This window comes from Vombatus ursinus, unplaced genomic scaffold, assembly GCF_900497805.2.
Source record: "Vombatus ursinus unplaced genomic scaffold, bare-nosed wombat genome assembly UNPS02014817.1, whole genome shotgun sequence".
Classification (NCBI taxonomy): domain Eukaryota; kingdom Metazoa; phylum Chordata; class Mammalia; order Diprotodontia; family Vombatidae; genus Vombatus; species Vombatus ursinus.
The window spans coordinates 6,858,197-6,876,724 of record NW_020954595.1 but is presented as its reverse complement, the minus strand read 5'-3'; the positions used below and the strand labels follow the sequence as shown (position 1 = coordinate 6,876,724).

Below are 18,528 nucleotides of genomic sequence, written 5' to 3'. Positions count from 1 at the left end.
CATCATCATCATCATCATCATCATCATCATCATCATCATCATCATCACTGTTCTCATCGTTGTTGTTGTTGCTGTTAATTACAGATGGAATGGAAGGCAAGTGAGTAGAGAAAATAGAGAAAGAGCTTTGCAAGTTAGGGGCGGGTCAGTGAATTCTGTTTAATCATGCCAGCCTCTTTGGTTGCTGCCCCTCTGTTTCTTCCTCCTCAGAATCAACTATAATTTCAGCACCAGGATTCTTAATCCTTGAGAGTCTCCCATCCCTCTTGAGTTGACATCCCATTTAGAGGCTCCGGCTATGGAATCCTGAATTCTCTGAAATATGTGCTCTTATAGGCTAGAGTCCAGGCCAGATCATGCCTGTTCTTCCCTGCCAGCCCCCCCTGCCCCGTTTCCTCCCAAGGGTCGCATCATCTCTGCATCACCTGCCACTTCTTCCTTATTGGTCAGAATATGTTCAGAATTCTTTCATCACTTTTTCCCTCTTCTGAGAGGTGACATCATCAGCAAGGCAATAATGGATTAGAGGGAGAATAGGTAAGGGTGGGCGAGCCAGACTTGGCCTTGATTCTTTGCTTGGCTTTGGACCTAATGGCTTTTCCCTGTTCAGGTTAAGCAGCATCTCTCTAATGCATTCTTGGGCCATTAATTTAAAGATTATGCATGACTAAATTTAATGGTTCATACTTTAAAATAAAACCTCTCCTTAAGCTTTTTTTAAACTTTCTATTGATGCTGCCCCATGGTAGAAATGGGTTCTCATCTTGGTCTGTGGATACCTCACTCCTCAAGCCTGGCTTCAGAAACATCTGCCTGGTGAACACACACTATTATACTCTCTGGGTCTCTAGCTTCAGTTGTATTTCTTTTGTAATTCCTGCCCAGTGAAGTTAATAAGCAAAGACTTGTCACTTTGTCTCATGAACTCAATAAGCTGAGTGTCACTAACTCTGCTGAGGTAAGAGCGCTCGTGTACCCTGCCCAGGTCAGACCACACCTGCGGTACTTTGTTCATTATGGGGCCTCAAATATCAGGAAGGACAGTGATAAACTGGAAAACAGCCAGAGAAACAAGTAGGATGACGAAGAAACTTGAGCCCACTCCACGTGAGAAATGGTTGAAGAAACAAGGTCTTTATTCTGGAGAAGAGAAGTCTCAGGACACATGGTAACTATCCTCAAGTATTGGAAAGTCTATTCTATGGAACAGAGATTCAATTTGTCCTGTTTGGACCTGGAGGGCTGAACCAGGAGCAATAGGTGCAAATGTCAGAGCAGTCAATTTAGATTTGAAGTCAGGAAAAAAAGGAAAGAAATCTTACTAATTAGAGTTGCCCCAAAGTGGGAAGGGCCATCTCAGCAAGGATTTAGGTATTCCTGCACTTCTGGAAGGAGGTCTTAAAGCAAATGCTGAATGACCACTAGTCGAGCATGTTGGAATGGGGGCTCATTTCAGGATACAGGTTGGCCTAAGTCCAGGGATGGGGAACCTGCGGCCTCAAGGCCACATGTGGCCCTCTAGTTCCTCAAGGGCGGCCCTTTGACAGAATCCAAACCTCACAGAACAAATCCCCTTAACTAGGTGGCTACTGAAGTCCCTTCTGACTCACAACTGCTGTCATTCTGGGGTACTTTGACCCAAGGGATGATCTAGTTTAACACCCAGGAATATAAAGTGCGTTATCATGATAATATGGGTCCCTGTCACTGGCAACAGAATCTGGGAAGCACCTGGAAAGAAACAAATCTTCTAAGTGAAATGCCATTCTGATTACTACTGACACTGGCGCTCATTAAAATACACAGGTGATGCATGACTTTTCTGTAAGCTCTGAAAGCCATTTCATAGTCGTTAAAGAGGAATGTAAATGAATGGGCCCTGGATCACTTTAGGTAAAAGGGAAGAATATTTGAAAACTAGAATCTGGAGTATACATTATTAAGACACTGAGGGGAGCATCTCTTCTTTTCCCTACCTGATTTGTGGCTTTTGATCTGGGTGAGCAGGGAGGTTGGTGGGGCTGGGTAGGAGACTAGGAGGGCAGGAGAATACACAGAGACAAGTTGGCAGGAAGAGTCTGCTTTCTTTATATATTCAATCTATTAAGATTCTTTTCAGGGTTCTGCTACTACAAAAAAAAAAAGCCTCTTAACAGGGAAAGCTTTCTAGAAGGAAAGGAAAAATAATAGACATATATCCAGGACCAAAACAATCAGAATGCATTGTATGAATGGTCTGGAAACAAGTCCTATTTCAGTCTCAGGGGGTTGTTTAAACTTTAAAACCCACGGCAGTCATTAACTAAGAAAATCTCCTCCTTGGTACAGTACCTTGGAGGGTCGACAAACTTCCAGATCGTTGCTAGAAATCTCTCAGAGTAGCATGTGGCCACTCGGGCTGCGGACACACACTACAAAGTTGGGGAGGAGAGGGAAGCGCTATGGGAGGTACAGTGGAAAGATGACTGTCTTGGGAGTCAGAGGCCCTGTGTTCAAATCCCACATTTGAATTTCTATAAGAACTTGGACAAGTCACAACTTCCCTGGGCCTCAGTTACATCATCTATAAAATGAGGGCATTAGACTATACAGCCTTTGAGGTTCTTTCCAGCTCTAAAGCTGAAATCTGATCATACTATGACTGAATTAATTCATTTCAACAAGCATTTATTAAACACCCATAATGTGCTAGACCCTGGGCATAAACAAGGGGCTTACATTCTACCAGGCGAAAACAACATACACACAGATAACTGAATAAAAAACATCAATACTTGGGGGGATAAGAAAAGCTCTTCTATAGGAGGTGGCAGCTGAGCTGAGCCTTAAAGACAGGAAGGATTCAAATGAAGCCCTTCTTTGTGCCTCCAGAGGGAGAATGAGGACTGTGGTCCTGGCCCATATATAGGTCTAAGGCTGTTAGTCCATGGATTTCCTTTTAGCAAGCACTCTTCAGAACGTAATGAGCGTCTGCTTATTTTTATCTGCAGAAAAAGCTCACCATAAAAGTTCAGACAAAGGATAGCTATGACTTAGAAAAAACAAGAAATTCCCAGGGGTAAGTGATGTCAGTTTACCAGCAGTGATAAGGGAAGTAAGGGGAAGAAAATGGAGAAGGGATAAATTCACCAGGTCCCAGTAGCAGGGACAGAGAAATGGCAAAATTCTATTCTGGCAGGTCAGTGAGTCAGTCAATACTCCAACTGCTTATGATTATGTTTGATTTATCAGTGCCCTCCCTTCATGTGCAATTGGATGGCTCCAGGTGCTGGCTTGCACTCACACCTCTGGCCCTTCTCCTGTCCCTGAGGTCCCTCCACCCTATGCAGTTCCTGTCTCCCATTATCCTTCAGTCCTTCCTTCCAGTTGGGAAACTATGCTTCCCTTCAGTTCCTTTGCTGATAAGATTAAGGAGAGACCACTTCAGTCATCAAGGGGATAGTCTGTGCAGAAACATAGAGTTGGAAGATAGAGAGTCACCTATGGAGATGAGTAAGAATCATATCATCCTCAGCAGCATCAGCAGCATCAGCATTGCTAGCATTTCAATGGCACTTTAAGATTTGCAAAGAACTTTGCTTATAATTGTCTCCTTTGAGCCTCCCACCAATCCCATGAGGTTGTTGCTGTTAAAAATCTCCATTTTAGAGATGAACAAACCAAGGCTTATAGGGTTAAGTGACTCACCCAAGATCACACCGTTAGCAAGCATCAAGCATTCCTGCCTCCAAGTCCTGAACTCTACCTATGTTGCCACAACACTCATAAATTAGCAAAGTCTTAGAAACTAGAATCACTGCCTCTTATCAACTTGCTGGAGTAGAGAGTTCTGATAGCATTTGCTGTCCACATCTTCAGGTCTGAATGGTGGTTCTACTGCTTACTAGCTCTGGGACCTTGGGCAAATCACTTCACCACTGTCAGCCTCGTTTTCCTCATATGGGGATATCCCCTATATGGGGATAACCATATCTGCAGCCCTTATGTCCCAGGGTCATTGAGAAGAAAGCTCTTTGTAAACCACAAAGCTCCATTCCAAGGCAAGTTCTAGTTTTCATTCTCCTACATCAGGTTGATTCTTATCTCCACGGAAAACTTCATTTAAACAGGTCACTCCTCTGGGGACGTCCAAATGACCAACGTGATATTAGTGTGTCAAGGCAACAAGAGCCCACACAGTTGCCAGAACTAGAGTGAGCTCGTTTCCCAGCTCTGCCTGCCGTGGCAGGCTGAGCAAGGCAGAATGAATTCATGACCTCGGAGTTGTGAGAGCTTATGTTTATTTATAATTCTCAGGATCCCCATAAGCACAACTGCTCCAAATGGAAGGATGCATTTTTATAATGTCCCTTTCTTCATTAAGATTTCATCACCCACCTATGTTAAAAAGCCTCTCTCTTCACTTGGAGGGGTCGGCCTCCACCTTGGACAGCTCCTGCATTCTTCTCCTAATCTCAAGCTGGCTGCTTTCATCGCACACCACATTTGTGCATTACTGAATTCTGCACATCCATGATTTATGAATGCAAGTTTCTGGACACAATTGAATGGTAAGAGAAAGACATTGTTGGAAACATTAACAGGAAAACCATTTAAAATGCAGGCAAGGTAAGATAAGAGGCCATACCAACAGGTGTGTGGATGAAGCCCTGAATGGATGCAAAAACATTTACTTAAATGTGTGGTAAGTGGTTCTCCTTTGGGCTATCTGTGGAAACCAAGGCTTTGAATAATCTGATAAGTCACAAAGTGAATTGGAATTTAACATAAATCATAAGGCATGTACTAAGTGCTTACTATAAGCAGAGAACTGGACTAGGCACTGGGAAACATACAAATATAGAGAAGATATAGTGTCATCTCTCATAGAGCTTGCTATCTAATAGGCAAATATGATAGAGCTCCCTGATCAATGCGATAAACTTGCCAGGGGGGTAAGTCTTTTGTGAAACTTTTGATATATGAGAAGGGGCATTGGGGGAGTTCCCAAGCAAATTGGTGACTTTACAGAGCCATTAGTCTTTGACTGCATCTCCCTTTAAAGGGTGTGGGCATATCCCTTGGCTCCTCTGGAAGACAGATGTCAATGCCAAGGGATTCTCTCAAGATTGGCTTGAACTCTTGGGAGAACAGAACATTCATCTAAAACTCAGGCTTCTTTTCCTCCAAAAAGATCCTGAGAATAGCAGCAGGTATGTGTGAATGAGGAAGAGAAAATTGCCCATATGACTCCTCTCCTCATCTGTAGGACCCATAAGGGACCAAAGGCACAAGACAGGGGAACAAAATAATCCTAGACTTTATTCTTTGCTATTGAGTTATTTAGACAGGGCAAGTACAATGGAAGGAAAATTGCTTGTTTAGAAGCTCCAAAATGTGTTTTCCTTCTGAGGGGAGGCCAACACATCAGAAGGGCCTGTATGGGGTGTAATGGGATCACTAGAGTTTCAGAGTGGTGCCAGTCTAGAAGTCTGAAAAAATTCCCTTCTAGGAAACCCAGACTACAGGGTAGCACTAGGAGCCTGGTTGGGATTGTATAGAGAATGTTGGACCCAATAGAAAGTGAAGAGAATTGTATTGATTATTCACAATCTGAATCCCTTATTGTGTGTTTTTTAATATTTGTTTGTGGACTTTCACATTTTCTGCATGGTGAGATAAAGGCTGAAATGTATCTATCTAACATGTATGTTATCCTGAGTGCTTACATGGAAATTGGAAATCCTTTTATCAGCATTTATATAAACATAAACATAGCAATACACAAGCTTAAGTAACCTTTGGGAGTTGGGGTGACAAAATGATCCAGAGAGAATAATTTTTAGGTTAGCCCTCAAGGTTGAATCTCATCCTTTAAAATGTAGAGCCAGTTATAACTATGAATGACACAGATGACTTTAGGTGGGTCTCAGACCTGTGATTTCATCAGTGTAGGGAACTCCTGGTGAAGAGATTGCCTCCTCCCACATAGATTGGCAACTGCACTTTAGCTTACAGACTTAGAAACTATTTTATACAAAGCACACTGAAGAGGTGAGAACAAAGCACTTTCCTCCTTGGGAAGGTCGTTGTTAACTAGGGGATCAGGGGTTCTTCATGGAGGGGGTAGCATGAGAGTAGGGCAGGAAGTAAATGGGAAAGGCAGTTCAGACCCAGGTTAAAGATGAGCAAAGGCACAGCTCTGGAAAAGCAATGGGAAGTGAGGGACCACAGACAGTAGTCCACTTTTTCTAGAGCACAGAGTGTCCCCTGAAAACATTTAGAAGGAGTAAGTTGGATATTGACTTATACCAAGGTCCCTCAACAAACACAGGGAACAAACAACAGAAGGAAAGGTTCAGAAGGTTAAGAGCATGGCTGTCGATGGTTTTGTGACACAGGTTTAACTTGCCTATATCATTGTGTTCTCTGAGCCCAAGACCTCATTCGCAGCAGCACAACCTGGCACATGTGACTTCTCCCAATGACACACAGAACAAAGGGAAATCCAGACACATGTACATGGAGAAAGTCACCCAAGAGCACCTGCACCCTCTGACTTCACTACTCCACTGTGAAAAGGGTTTCCTAGGTTCTCTCTTCTTTGTGGACTGCAACCAGCAGCAGCAGCACAGTGTGTGGTAGCCTAGGGCAACACCCAAGGGTGGGCCTCTGGCTGCCTTCATCTACTACCTCAGAGTGGGAAAGAGGCTTTGGCCATTCTCAGGGAGGCTGCTTGCAGCTGCTACTTGCTGTCCCTCGAGTTCGGCTGTCCTGGTGTCCTGTGGTGACAACTTTATAAAACTCTTACCCTTCTTTCCCCAATTCCATAAAAATTCTTATTCTGCTTGTTTTCTTCACTTTCCTCCTCTCCTCTCCTCATTCTCCTTCTCCTCATCCTCTCTCTCTCTCTCTTCTCTCTCTCTCTCTCCTTTTCTATCTGTCTCTATCTGCTTCCCTGTCTCTGTCTCTCAATGGCAACAATAGTGAGAAATCAGGGTGCTCTGTGATGTGATGATCTAAAATGACTAAGGAAACAAAGGTTCAAGCTTCCAAGCATATTGATTTATTAAGTGATGTATGCTAATTGCATAACGAATTGGGAACAGGCCTCCTCAGCTTGACACTGGACTCAAAATACAGGCGACTACAGATTTTTATATGTTAAAAGAAAACAATTTCATTAAGATGTAAGCCAGGATACAATTAGGTAATCTGATTTTTAACTGAAGGAACAATTAGGGGCTTTCCAAGTTGGGATGGGGGAGAGTGAACAGGTGTTATTCTCTGAAATCAGGAAAGAGGCATCCCACTCCCCACATCAAGTGTCTGTATTCAATCAAAGGCACAAAGAAACAGTAACTGATTGACCTAGACAGGTTTCAGATATAGGTGGCTTGAGATGTATAATTGTGAGAAAACCTCGTGCACCAATCTTTGGATCTGACTATGTTTCTGGACCTGTAACCTAGGTCCTTTGCTAGGTGTATCTAAGCAGCAGATATAGGTGGTCCAGCTTCTCAATCACACAGGGCTAGGTTTAAAAAATTCAATTTCTGTCTCACAAGACAGAAATTGGACTAGACCCATAATTGAATAGAAAGGGAACTGAACTAGATCCAGAATTGAGTCACAAGATGGAGTCACTGTGGATCACTCAATTCTCACAATTCCTGCATCTCTTTGTTGAAAGGGGAACCACGAACGTGCTGTTTCATGATGATAAGCACAGCATATAGGCACATTCGATAACATATGGTCTCTTTCCTAAGTGAGGTTACCTCCTTATCTCTAATGGTAGCTTCATTCAACAAGGCAAAGAAGTAAGAAGGATCTATGTCCCTGACACAGCAGAAGATCAAGCTCCCATCCCTTGGCATTTCCTTTCCTTAAAAAGGAAGAAATAACAACTAGGGACACTGGGCAACAGGACTGTTCTGAACAGCTCCAAGACCTTTGCTCCACACTTCCAAGCGCTCTCCTCTGCTTCACAGATGAGCAAAATCAAGCCCCATGGGGATGAGGACCCAGGCCCTCCCATATGTATAAAGTAGACACACTCTTAGGGAAAGCTGCCAATGGATGCCTCTGACAGCCATAACAGCTGAAAAAAGCCACCATCTAGATTTTTGTGCTCAAGACAAGTACCAGAATCGGTGTATGAGACAAGAGGCAGGAAGCTTGCCCTCACTTGAGGAGTTAGAGGCCCAGGACCCTGGCATGAAGTTCTACTGGGAGATTGTCACATGGTCCCAGTGGAGTAGAGGAGAAGCTCACTCCAGTCCACCATCTGGTCCCTTCCTACTTCGATTCTTCTCATTAATTAAGTGTTAAGCTCTATTGTTTCTATGCTGCTGAAGAAATACAATTGCTGTCAGCACTCCTTCAGTTTGGCCCCCTCTAAATTCGGGTGCCTGCGGCAAAATCTTGGCTGCCCCACCTTAGTTATGACTCAGATCTCAGAGACTTGATCCTTAGTACACAAGTAGCCAAGATTAATGCACAAATCATGTTACTCAAACAATGCTGAGTTACTCTCCTAGAAATAAGGAGCAATTTCTGTTTGCAAGGTCCATGTTTGCGATCTGGGAACTCCCTCTGACATGTGGAACACTAGCCCCAGAGCCTTCAGATAATTCTCAACAAAGGCAGTTCCGTGTAATGGACAACCCTGCTCACATAAGAAAAGCCAACAGACAGATGAAGTTTACCTTGGAGATTTTGCAATGGCAAAGTCATGATGCCTCCTGCAGCTGCAGCTGCAACCAGCCCTTGGATGTTGGTGAGATTGGCGGTAGGCAGGGTGAGAACCAGTCCTTGTTGACCACCCAGCTGTCCTGCCATGTTGAAAGGAATAAGGATCGGCTGGTTGAGGGCTGGCGTGCCTCCTGGCATTACCCCGGCCACGGCAGAGGCTAGCTGCTGTGCCGTCAGCAGCGGCTGCAATGAAACAAACAGAAACGACTGCTTTACTGTCACAGGAGGGTCCAAGGCAGTGCCAAAGGTCCAGATACAGTAGAACGATGGAGCTCATCCAGTTGGGTCTCTATCCAGTCCTTCCTTTTCTTAACTGCCCAAAATATGTCTGAACATGTCACTTCCTTGCTCAAGAACCTTCAGATGTTCCCTATTTCCTCTAGCATAAAATATAAACTAAATCCCTCAGCTTGGTATTTCCAATTTTTCCAATCTAACTCCTACCACTTTGGCAGACTTTTTTTTGTGTCTGCTCCTCCCTTTCAGATGTGCTTCATTCTGGCCAAACTCTTCTATTTGTCATTCCCTGAATTCAACATTCTATCTCCAGTCTCTAAGTCATTGCCACAGATTATCTGTTCTGCCAGTAATGCTCTCGATCCTCACTTTAGACTCTTACAATCTCTAGTTTGTGCCTGATTGCCAGCTCTCTCTCTCTCACTCTCTCTCTCTCCTTTTTTCTCCCTCCCTTCCTCTCTTCTCCCCTCCCCACTTCACATTGTCATATATAGACTTTCCTTCATCCATGCTATAATGTCACCTAGAGGAATGGGATTTCCTGGTGGGCTGATTGCTTTTTGTTTTGTCTCTGTATACCCAGGGCTCAGCATGGCACCCAGGCACCCAGCAAGCATTTCAAACTTGCTTCTTGGAATGACCTGGTATAGAGCAGGTTCTCCCATAGCCAGTACATGATCTGAGCAAGAGATAACAAAAGGTAGGCTGGCAGAAAGTATTTGTGAAATGTGAGTGTGTGTGTATGTGTGTGTGTGTGTGTGTGTGTGTGTATACATGTGTGTGTGATGTTTAATTCACTGCAAGAGCTAACTAGGCTCCAGGTCTTCTTATGAGGCTCTCAAACCTTTCTAAGTGAGACACCTCAAATTTCTGAAGCTTTATCCTGGCTGCAAAGCATACCAAATCAAAAGCCTCCCTTGCAGTCAGGAAAAGTTGTTTCAAATTTGATCTCTGACAGTAACTGTGCCACCCTGGACAAGTCCCTTTACCTCTATGTGCCTCAGGCAACTACCTAGGATTTATCTGCTAAATTCCTGGCAGGTTATGATTAGCATCAGTAAAGAGAATTCCCACACTGGGAGTTCTACTACATTGTTGTGATACAAACATATTTGTGGTGCCATTATGTACAGAATAGCAGTATGGCATAATGGATAGAGAAGTGGCTTCAATGCCAGAAAGATCTGGTTCATGTCCTACCTTGAACACATCCTACTCGTTTGACCTTGAGTGGGGCTCTAGGCTGTTTTCTCAGACTACTAGTTGCAGAGAAGGTACTGAGCTGTATTGGTAAAGGGCGTTTCCTCACCTGGGAGTTCCTTAGACCAGTTTTGATTGGTCTAGATCCCTAGATTAGACCTGTGAAATGACAGATCCAGTCTGACCTGCACTGCTCCTGTGAGCAGACCCTGAACAGTCAAAATCACAGGGCAGCAGATTCTGGCTCAGTGTGAGCAGAACTTTTAGCAACCACCATCCAACAAGAAGAATGTGTTCAAGGTAGGACATGAACCAGATCTTCCTGGCGCTAAAGCCACTTCTTTATCCATTATGCCATACTGCTATTCTCCACATAATGGCACCACAAATATGATTGTATCGCAACAATGTAGTAGAACTCCCAGTGTGGGAATTCTCTTTACTGATGTCATGTTTGGTTGAGGTAGTGAGCTCTGTCATTGCAGGGATGACAACCTCTTCACAATGTGGTGAAATAAGTAAACATTGCTTGGGAAGCTGATTCTGGCTTGGATATGCTGAGATTCTATGATATATTTATGATCTCATCTTTATCTTTACCTTCTTTGGAAGCAAGTAGGACAGGCATTGTCACCTCCATTTTGCAGATGAAGAAACTGAGGCAGAGGGAGTTTCAGTGACCAGCCCAAGATCACACAGAAACTGTGAGATCCTTGACAGCAGGAACTGTTTCTTCATTTTTTTTGTCTTTCTTTGTATCCCCAGAAATTAGTACAGTGTCTGACACATAGAGGGCACTTATGTGCGTCTTGATTTGACCCAGTACATCAATAGCTGGCCTAGGGCTAGAATTGACACATTTTTACTTCCAGCCTTCTAATCTATCTCTAAACCAATGATTCTCAACTTCTGGTTCTGATTGCTTGTTAATCTTCCTGGGGTTATGGCTGGGAGGAAGCTGGTGTTATCCTAGCTGCTACTGCGTGGAATGAAAATTGGTCTGGGACGTGGCCTTGACTCTTAATGATTCTTCCCTCTACCAAAAATGCCCCCTTAACTCCCACCCAGCTCCATCTTTGGCCAAGACAATCACTACTCATCTTCCATGATGTTTCTTGAGATCCTTAGTGATCCAATTTTGTTGGTGATCCTCATTGTGAAAGCAAAAGTCTTGAAGACTTGAAGATATTTAGGATGGGCCTTTGAATTTCTCTAGTCCAACCTGTTTTCTTGACAAATGAGGAGGATCAGCCCCACTGAGGCAAAAGGAGTTGAACAAAGCCCCCCTGGTTAAGGGGCAGAATGAGGCATAGCACCTGGATCTTGAGTGCCAAATCTAGGGCTCCTCCCACTCCACCACACTGTCTTCCTCTGACAGTAAGGTAGCTGGGTAGTACCAGAGTCATGAAGACCTGAGTTTGAATCCAGTCTCAGCTCCTTGCTAGCTGTGTAACCTTGGGCAAGTCCCTTCAAATTTCTCGACCTTAGTTTCCTCAAGCATAAAAGCAGGATAATAATACCACCAACCTGACAAGGATGTTGTGAGGCTCAAATGAGATAGCATACGTCAAGAACTTTCAAACCTTAAAGTGCTATATAATTCTAGCTATTATTATACTGCCTACCTACATATTTGAATGACATGACTGATACTTACATTCTCTCCCTATAGGAAGGCATTATTATAAAAAGGTATTATTCCTCATTTAATGGAATACAAAGGAGAAATGCAAACAGGAGGCATAAAACTAATTTCCTTAAGTCATAAATGAATGTAAAGAGAAAGGAAGCTGGGTTTGGGCAGGGAGGTCAGGAAGAGAGTAGAGTAAGCAAATGCCTGGCCAGTAAGCTTACCTTTGATTCCTAGTGAAATTCTAATAGTTGTTGTTGTTGTTTCTCCTTTTCTCAAAGAGGACCAGTGATATCAAGAGGGTGATGTCTTCACTTGCAAATGAGTTGTATTTAAGTGAGGCAGGGCTGTGCAAAGCATCAGCCTCACTCTCTCCTTGAGTCATCTGAGTTCAGTGGCAAGGCAGAGATCAGGATGACTGGAAATGGCCCCAGATACAGTGGGAGACCTTGGCCTTTTAAAGCTAAGGTCTTTTCCAGGACTTAGTTTGTTTGAGGCAACACCCATTCAGTGATTTAAGGCTAGGCAAGAATGAGGTTGTTTGAGCATACCTACTCAAAAAATTCTAAAATATATTAACAAAGGGCTGGTAAGTGAACATACAGGAAGGGAGGCAGTGATCACAAGGAACCATTGTAGCTCCAAGAAGCAGATGAAGACATACGCTTTAGCACATGGTCAATGTGGGGCATTTGTTTTGTGTTAGTATACATATTTGTTGTAAGGGTTTTGTTTTTCTTTCTCTTTTTTCCCTCAATTGGGAGTGGTGGGAAGGGGTAATAATAAATGCTTGTTCATTGAAGAAAAAGAAAGAACAATTCATGTTAGATTAACCTGTTGTTGTTGTTCAGCTGTTTTTCAGTCATGCCTGACTCTTTCTAACCCCTTTTGGGGGTCTTCTTGGCAGAGATATTAAAATGATTTGGCATTTCCCTCTCCAGCTCATTTTATAGATGAGGAAACTGAGGAAATAGGGTAAAGTGACTTGCCCAGGGTCACACAGCTAGTAAGTATCTGAAGAAAGATGGGTCTTCCTGACTTCAGGTCAGGCACTCTATCCACTGAGGCACCTAGCTGCAGGAAACTAATAATAATAATAATAATAATAATAATAATAACAATAGCTAGCATTTATATGGCACTTTATGGTTTGCAAATATTATCTCATTCAATCCTTACAACAACCCTGCAAGGTCAGTGCTTTTATTACCCTATTTTTTGTTGCTGTTGTTCAGTCTTTTCGGTTCTGTCGTGCCTGACTCTTTATGACCCCATTTGTGGTTGTCTTGGCAAAGATGTTGGAATGGTTTGCAATGTCCTTCTCAAGCTCATTTTATAGATGAGGAAACTGAGTCAAACAAGGTTAAGGACTTGCCCAGGATCACATAACCAGTAAGTGTCTGAAGTCACATTTGAACTTAGGTTTTCCTGACTCTAGGCCAGGTGCTCTACCTACTGTGCCACCTAGCTGCCCTATCCTATTTTTATGGATGAGGAAACTATATAGAGACTAAATGATTTGCCCAAGGGCCACATTGCTAAGTGAGCATCTACGGCTACATTTGAACTCAGGTATTCCTGACACTAGCTCCAGCACTCTATCAATTGTACCACCTAGCTGCTTTTGTTCTGGGGAATGCTATTGATGTGATTTACCTGGACTTTAATCAAGTCTCTCACGTTATCTTTCTGGAGTGGGTAAAGAAATGTGGTCTAGACCAGGAGTTCCCAATGTGTGGGCTGCCAATCCAATGGGGGGTCTAAAAGTATTGCAAGGGTGCTATGAAGCCATGCTGTCTGAAGATGGAATGTCTGCCACCCCTACATGGTATTAGTTGTCAAGTAGATGTTATGTAAATGCTACTGGGTTCATAGAACACAAGTTCAGATCAAAATAAAAGAAAAAAAGCTGTCTTCTAAGGCAGGACCTGGCTGGAGGAGTCTTTGGACACTCGACCCCTGTTTTTGTGACTGTGTCATGCAGTGCCACAAATGTGGCACAATTCAGTGGCGAGTCACGTGGCAGGGTTAGAGTTGGAAACAATGACGCACATGTTGGATTTGGCATGGAAAGACCTGGGCTAAAAGCTGATTCTGCTACTTACTACCTATGTGACCACAGGTAGCACCTTTCCCTCTGTGAAGGAGTCTCTGGCTCCTCACTTGTAAATTGAAGGTATTGGATGGTCTCTAAAGCTCAGCCTCCCTCAACATTGATGATTCTATGATCCGGAGGTTGGGGAGACTGGTCCTGTACCTTCAAACTCAGGTTGCATCTGTACGATTGAAAATGAATGGGGTTCTTCCCTAACCTTTAAAATGCATGGGCTCTGAAGACCCCAGTAAGCCAAGAGCCATGTCACAGAAGGAGATGCTACAAACAAGGTTTTGTAATGATGGGTACAGCCCAGCCCAGGCCAACTCAATCATAAACCTGAGGATTTTTCAATCCTTGAATTGGTGACCTCCCAGTATATGTCAGATGACTAATTTCTAGGAACAATAATGCTAGTAAAAGGGAAACTCAATGATATTGCTACAGAGTGGAAGTACCTTTTCCCCTTTGCAAGAGTGTGAGGTGAGCACTGAAAGCCCTGAATCAAATGACAAGGGAGAAGAGTCTAGCCTTTTATAATTGTGTTATCCCCACCAGACTGCAAATAAGACAAAACAAACAAACAAACAAACAAGCAAAAAAGAAAGCCAAACCAAAAACCCATTGCCCTCCCCCTAAATATTGGGCTTTAAAAAATCATGACTACATTTCTTTATTAATGCAGGAGCTGCATATGATGTACAGTATTGTCAAACCCAATAAGCTGCACTTGCATTAAAATTGCATTAACTTTTTCTATTAAATCATGTCATATTTCAAAAACGGCCCTGGGAACATTGAAACAACTCAATTGTATGCACACCCAGGCCATTAAAGTTCTACTCTCTGGAAAGCCGTAAAGGCCCGAAGAAAACAAATACAGAGGGCCTCACATCATCCTGAGGAGCATATTTCTTAAAAGAGAGCACATCCCTTCTTCATCCCCTTAATAAATAATGAGGCTCTCTGCAGCTTCCCAAACAATAATTCATCACCAACTTTGCTCCACTGGAGTTAATTGGTTTTCACTCATTACTATTTGTTGACATATTTAGTCTTGCTAGATAGCCCCTCCCCGCCCCCAAAGCATGGGAAAGACACTGACCTGGGGCCCAACAGGAAAGGCTGCTGGGTGGGCCTGGGCAGATGGGTGTTGATCAGCAGCACTTGTGTCAGCGGGTGGTGGGTTTCCTCTGGCCCCTGGCAATCAAAAGAGAAGCCTTCCCTTAATATCCAGGCTAGAAACTCACCATTTCCCCCTTACTGTGATGTCACAAGACCCAGAGTCCAATACGATGGGCCAAAGGGGGCTTATCAATCGCTTCAGGACTCCAGTCATCCTCAGCGGCATCAGTTCTGCTCACCCCCATGCAGGTTGGCCAACTCATTCAGGAGGCTCCGTGAGCTGACAGCAGGGATACCGCAGCCCTCGTCAGCCTGCCTAATGTGGTTTATATTAGACATCATTTTACGCGGAGCACAAGCGCTCCCTTCCCAGGTGGGAGCTGCGTTTCTTCAGCTGTGATGAGCAGCAGCATTTCTAATTCCTCAAAGCCAAAAAATTATTGGAGATGTGAACAAGTCACATCTCCTGTGTCTCTCTTTAATCAAGCGTTCCCCAGGCCTCTCCCCACACCTGCCTCCTACACAATCCACACTTAGATTTTAATTCATTACTATGTACAAGTTCTTCAAAAACAAAACCTTTGCTAAATGTCACTGCAAACAATTCTTTAAACAGAAGCAGAGAAAAGGATTCTTGAGTGCTAATAGAAACAATCAAGCTGGAACCCAAAGTGTCACCTCAGCCCTGCCATCCTGGGCACAGACTGACTCTCGGGTCTCACTTTTAGCTCTGGGTGTCCCCACTTTTATTTAAAGTACAATCCAGGCTCCGCCTCCCACACAAGGCCACTCCTCAACTGCCTATGATCAGCAGCAACTTCTTCAGCAAATGAAGCATACCTTTGTATAAACTTTGCCTTTACATTGCATTAACTTATTCATTCGCATGATGTATCTATCACAGAGGCAGACTCCTGGATCTAGGCATCTGTGGTGGAGATGGGGTGGGGTGGGGGTGTAGGGGTGGGGTGATTGCATAGGAACTTAGTTCTAGACTCAGAAGGCACCTTGCAGGTAAGTTATCACATCCAACCACCTCATTTTACAGATGAAGAAAATGAGACCCAGAGAGGTTAAGTATCTTGCCTAGGGCCACACAGATCATAAGCATCTAAGGCAAAATTTAAAAGGAGGGCAGGGATTTTGGGGTTTTTATTTTTGCATCTTTAGTATTTAGCACCATCAGCCAATCAGCCAACTAGTATATATTAAATGACTACTATGTGCCAGATATTACGTTTAGAGCTGAGGATACAAAGAAAGGTGGAAAAAAAGTCTCTGCTCTAAAGAGTTCACAGTCTAATGGAGGAGACAGCCTGCAACCACCTCTGTATAAACAAGATAGAGCCAGGGTAAATTGGAGATAATCCACATCCGTAAGGCACTGGAATTAAGGGGGATCAAGGAAGATTTAAATGAGACATAAAGGAAGCCAGGGAGGCTGAGAGGTATAAATGTGGAGGGAGGGAGTTCCAGGCATGGGGGACATCTGGAGAAAATGCTCAAAGTGTTTGTTTTATAAAAGGGGTTTGTAAAGATTTTTGGATTGTATTGGCACCTGGACCAAAGTCTTGCCAAAGAAGATGATAGCAATCTGGCCAAGTCTTTCCCAACTGTGTGTTTTATGTCTGGACAATTCCTAGTAAGGATTAAGGGAAGGAAGGAGCAGTAATGTGGATGGTGGATAGAGAACCAGTTGTGGAGTCTAAATGTCCTGCTTTGGACACGTACTGGCTGTGTTATCCTGGGCAAGCCTCTTAACCTCTCAGAGACCTAATTGTAGAACAATTTCTTATCTGTAGGGGTAGAGGGGATTTACTCTACTCTGCCCTATGAGAAAGAAGGAAGGAAAGAAGAAAGGAAAGAAAGAAGGAAGGAAGGAAGGACAGAAGGAAAAAAACAAGGATGGAAGGAAGGACATAAAGAAGTAAGGAAAGAAGAAAAAAGAAGAGGAAGGAAGGAAAGAATGAAGAAAGAAAGAGAAGAAAGAAGGAAGGAAACAAGAAAGGAAAGATCAATTTTGTGACTTCTATTGACATTTTCTGATGGGTGGTTGCAGTCCAATTCTATGTAGACCTGAATAAGCCCTTCTCTTCCACTGTTTGTCCTAGGAATAGCAAGTAGAAGACAATTCAAAACCTGTTTATTGGCACACCGTGAACTGCCAAGAAAAAGGGGGGGGCAGGATTCTGTCATACTTATAAATTTTAAAGAAGGTATTATCAGCTCATTTAAAACAAATTCTTCTCTATATTCTCTAAAGGGACAGACTTATAAATAATGGAAATGCGGCAAAAAATACCGAAGCACATTAAACTACAAATAAAATTGAGTGCTACACATTATTCAATTGACTTCTATCTCCACTGCAATGTGTCAATCATAACCACATTGGATAATGAGATTACGCAATCAGTGAGCCAGGCCATTATGCAGAAACCTGGAAATCTGATTAATTTGTAATATTTCTTGGTGCTGAAAGTCAGAAATGGACATTGCTCAGGGAATACTTACAAGCATTCTATTGAAATTCCTAAATTGATTTGGAACAAACTAATAAAAACACAGACTTGCTGACATTTTATAAAGTGAATTCTGTCAAAGTACGTTTGGCATTTTAATGATTGCCATCATTTAATAACAAGGGTGAGATGACCTATCATAATAGGCAGAGGTGCCAGCAATTCCCCAGGAAGCTGCAAGAGAAGACCTTGACTTTTGGGTGATTTTTTTTTTTGATGTTTGATTAACTTATTCTTCAAAACCAGGGAGGCTTAGTTATTTTTGAAAAGAATGCACATACAGGACATTGTGTAAAGCCCCCATCCAAATCCTTTTCTCTCCCAGCCTCTTGATCTCTCAAATTTCTCTACATTCTCTCTGTGACCTTAAAGAGGCAGCCAGCTAGCGAGCACCTTGGACAGATCTTTGCATTCCAGGAACACCTCTAACTCTGTCCTACTGACAATCAAAGCTGATCCATTTTCCTTCTTTAAATATTCTTCCTTTTGCTTTAGTTCATACTTATTTGCTGACTGTCCTTTTAGGAGGGACATGGATGAGCTGGGGAAAATCCAGAGGAAGGCAGCTAGGATGACAAAGGGCCTTGAGTTGAAGTCATGTAGGGATTCATGAGGAACTTGGCAAGTCAGTGAGCTTCAGTGAAAAGAAAATATGTTTGGAGTTGAGGCCTGGATTCAAATGTCAGCTTTGGCACATAAATAACTTTGGGTAGATCACAGCCTTTCTGGGCCTCAGTTTCCTCATCTGTAAAATGAGGAGTTTAGACTTGATGACCTCTAAGGTTCCTTTCAGCTTTAGATCAATGATCTTATGTTGGACCAAGAGAAGATTTCAGGAGTAGGTGAAATCTGTCTTCAAGTATTTAAAGGATGGTTGAAAATGAGCATCATTTTAGAGGCAGTTAGGTGGTACAATGGATAGAGAGCTGGGTAGTGAAAGGTTTGAGTTCAGATACTTACAAATGGTCTCAATCTAGGCAAGT

At 43.1% G+C, this 18,528-nt stretch overlaps 1 protein-coding gene across 1 annotated transcript in view; it reads right to left on the bottom strand.

Moving 5' to 3' along the window:
- Nucleotides 1-18,528, bottom strand: part of POU6F2 (POU class 6 homeobox 2) — a 394,263-nt gene that overhangs the window by 247,017 nt on the left and 128,718 nt on the right. The window contains exons 2-3 of the mRNA XM_027835747.1: nucleotides 15,004-15,098; nucleotides 8,691-8,919 (exon numbers count right to left, since the gene is read on the bottom strand). Coding sequence (XP_027691548.1) covers nucleotides 8,691-8,919; nucleotides 15,004-15,098 — 324 coding nt within the window. The remainder of the gene's footprint in view (nucleotides 1-8,690; nucleotides 8,920-15,003; nucleotides 15,099-18,528) is intronic.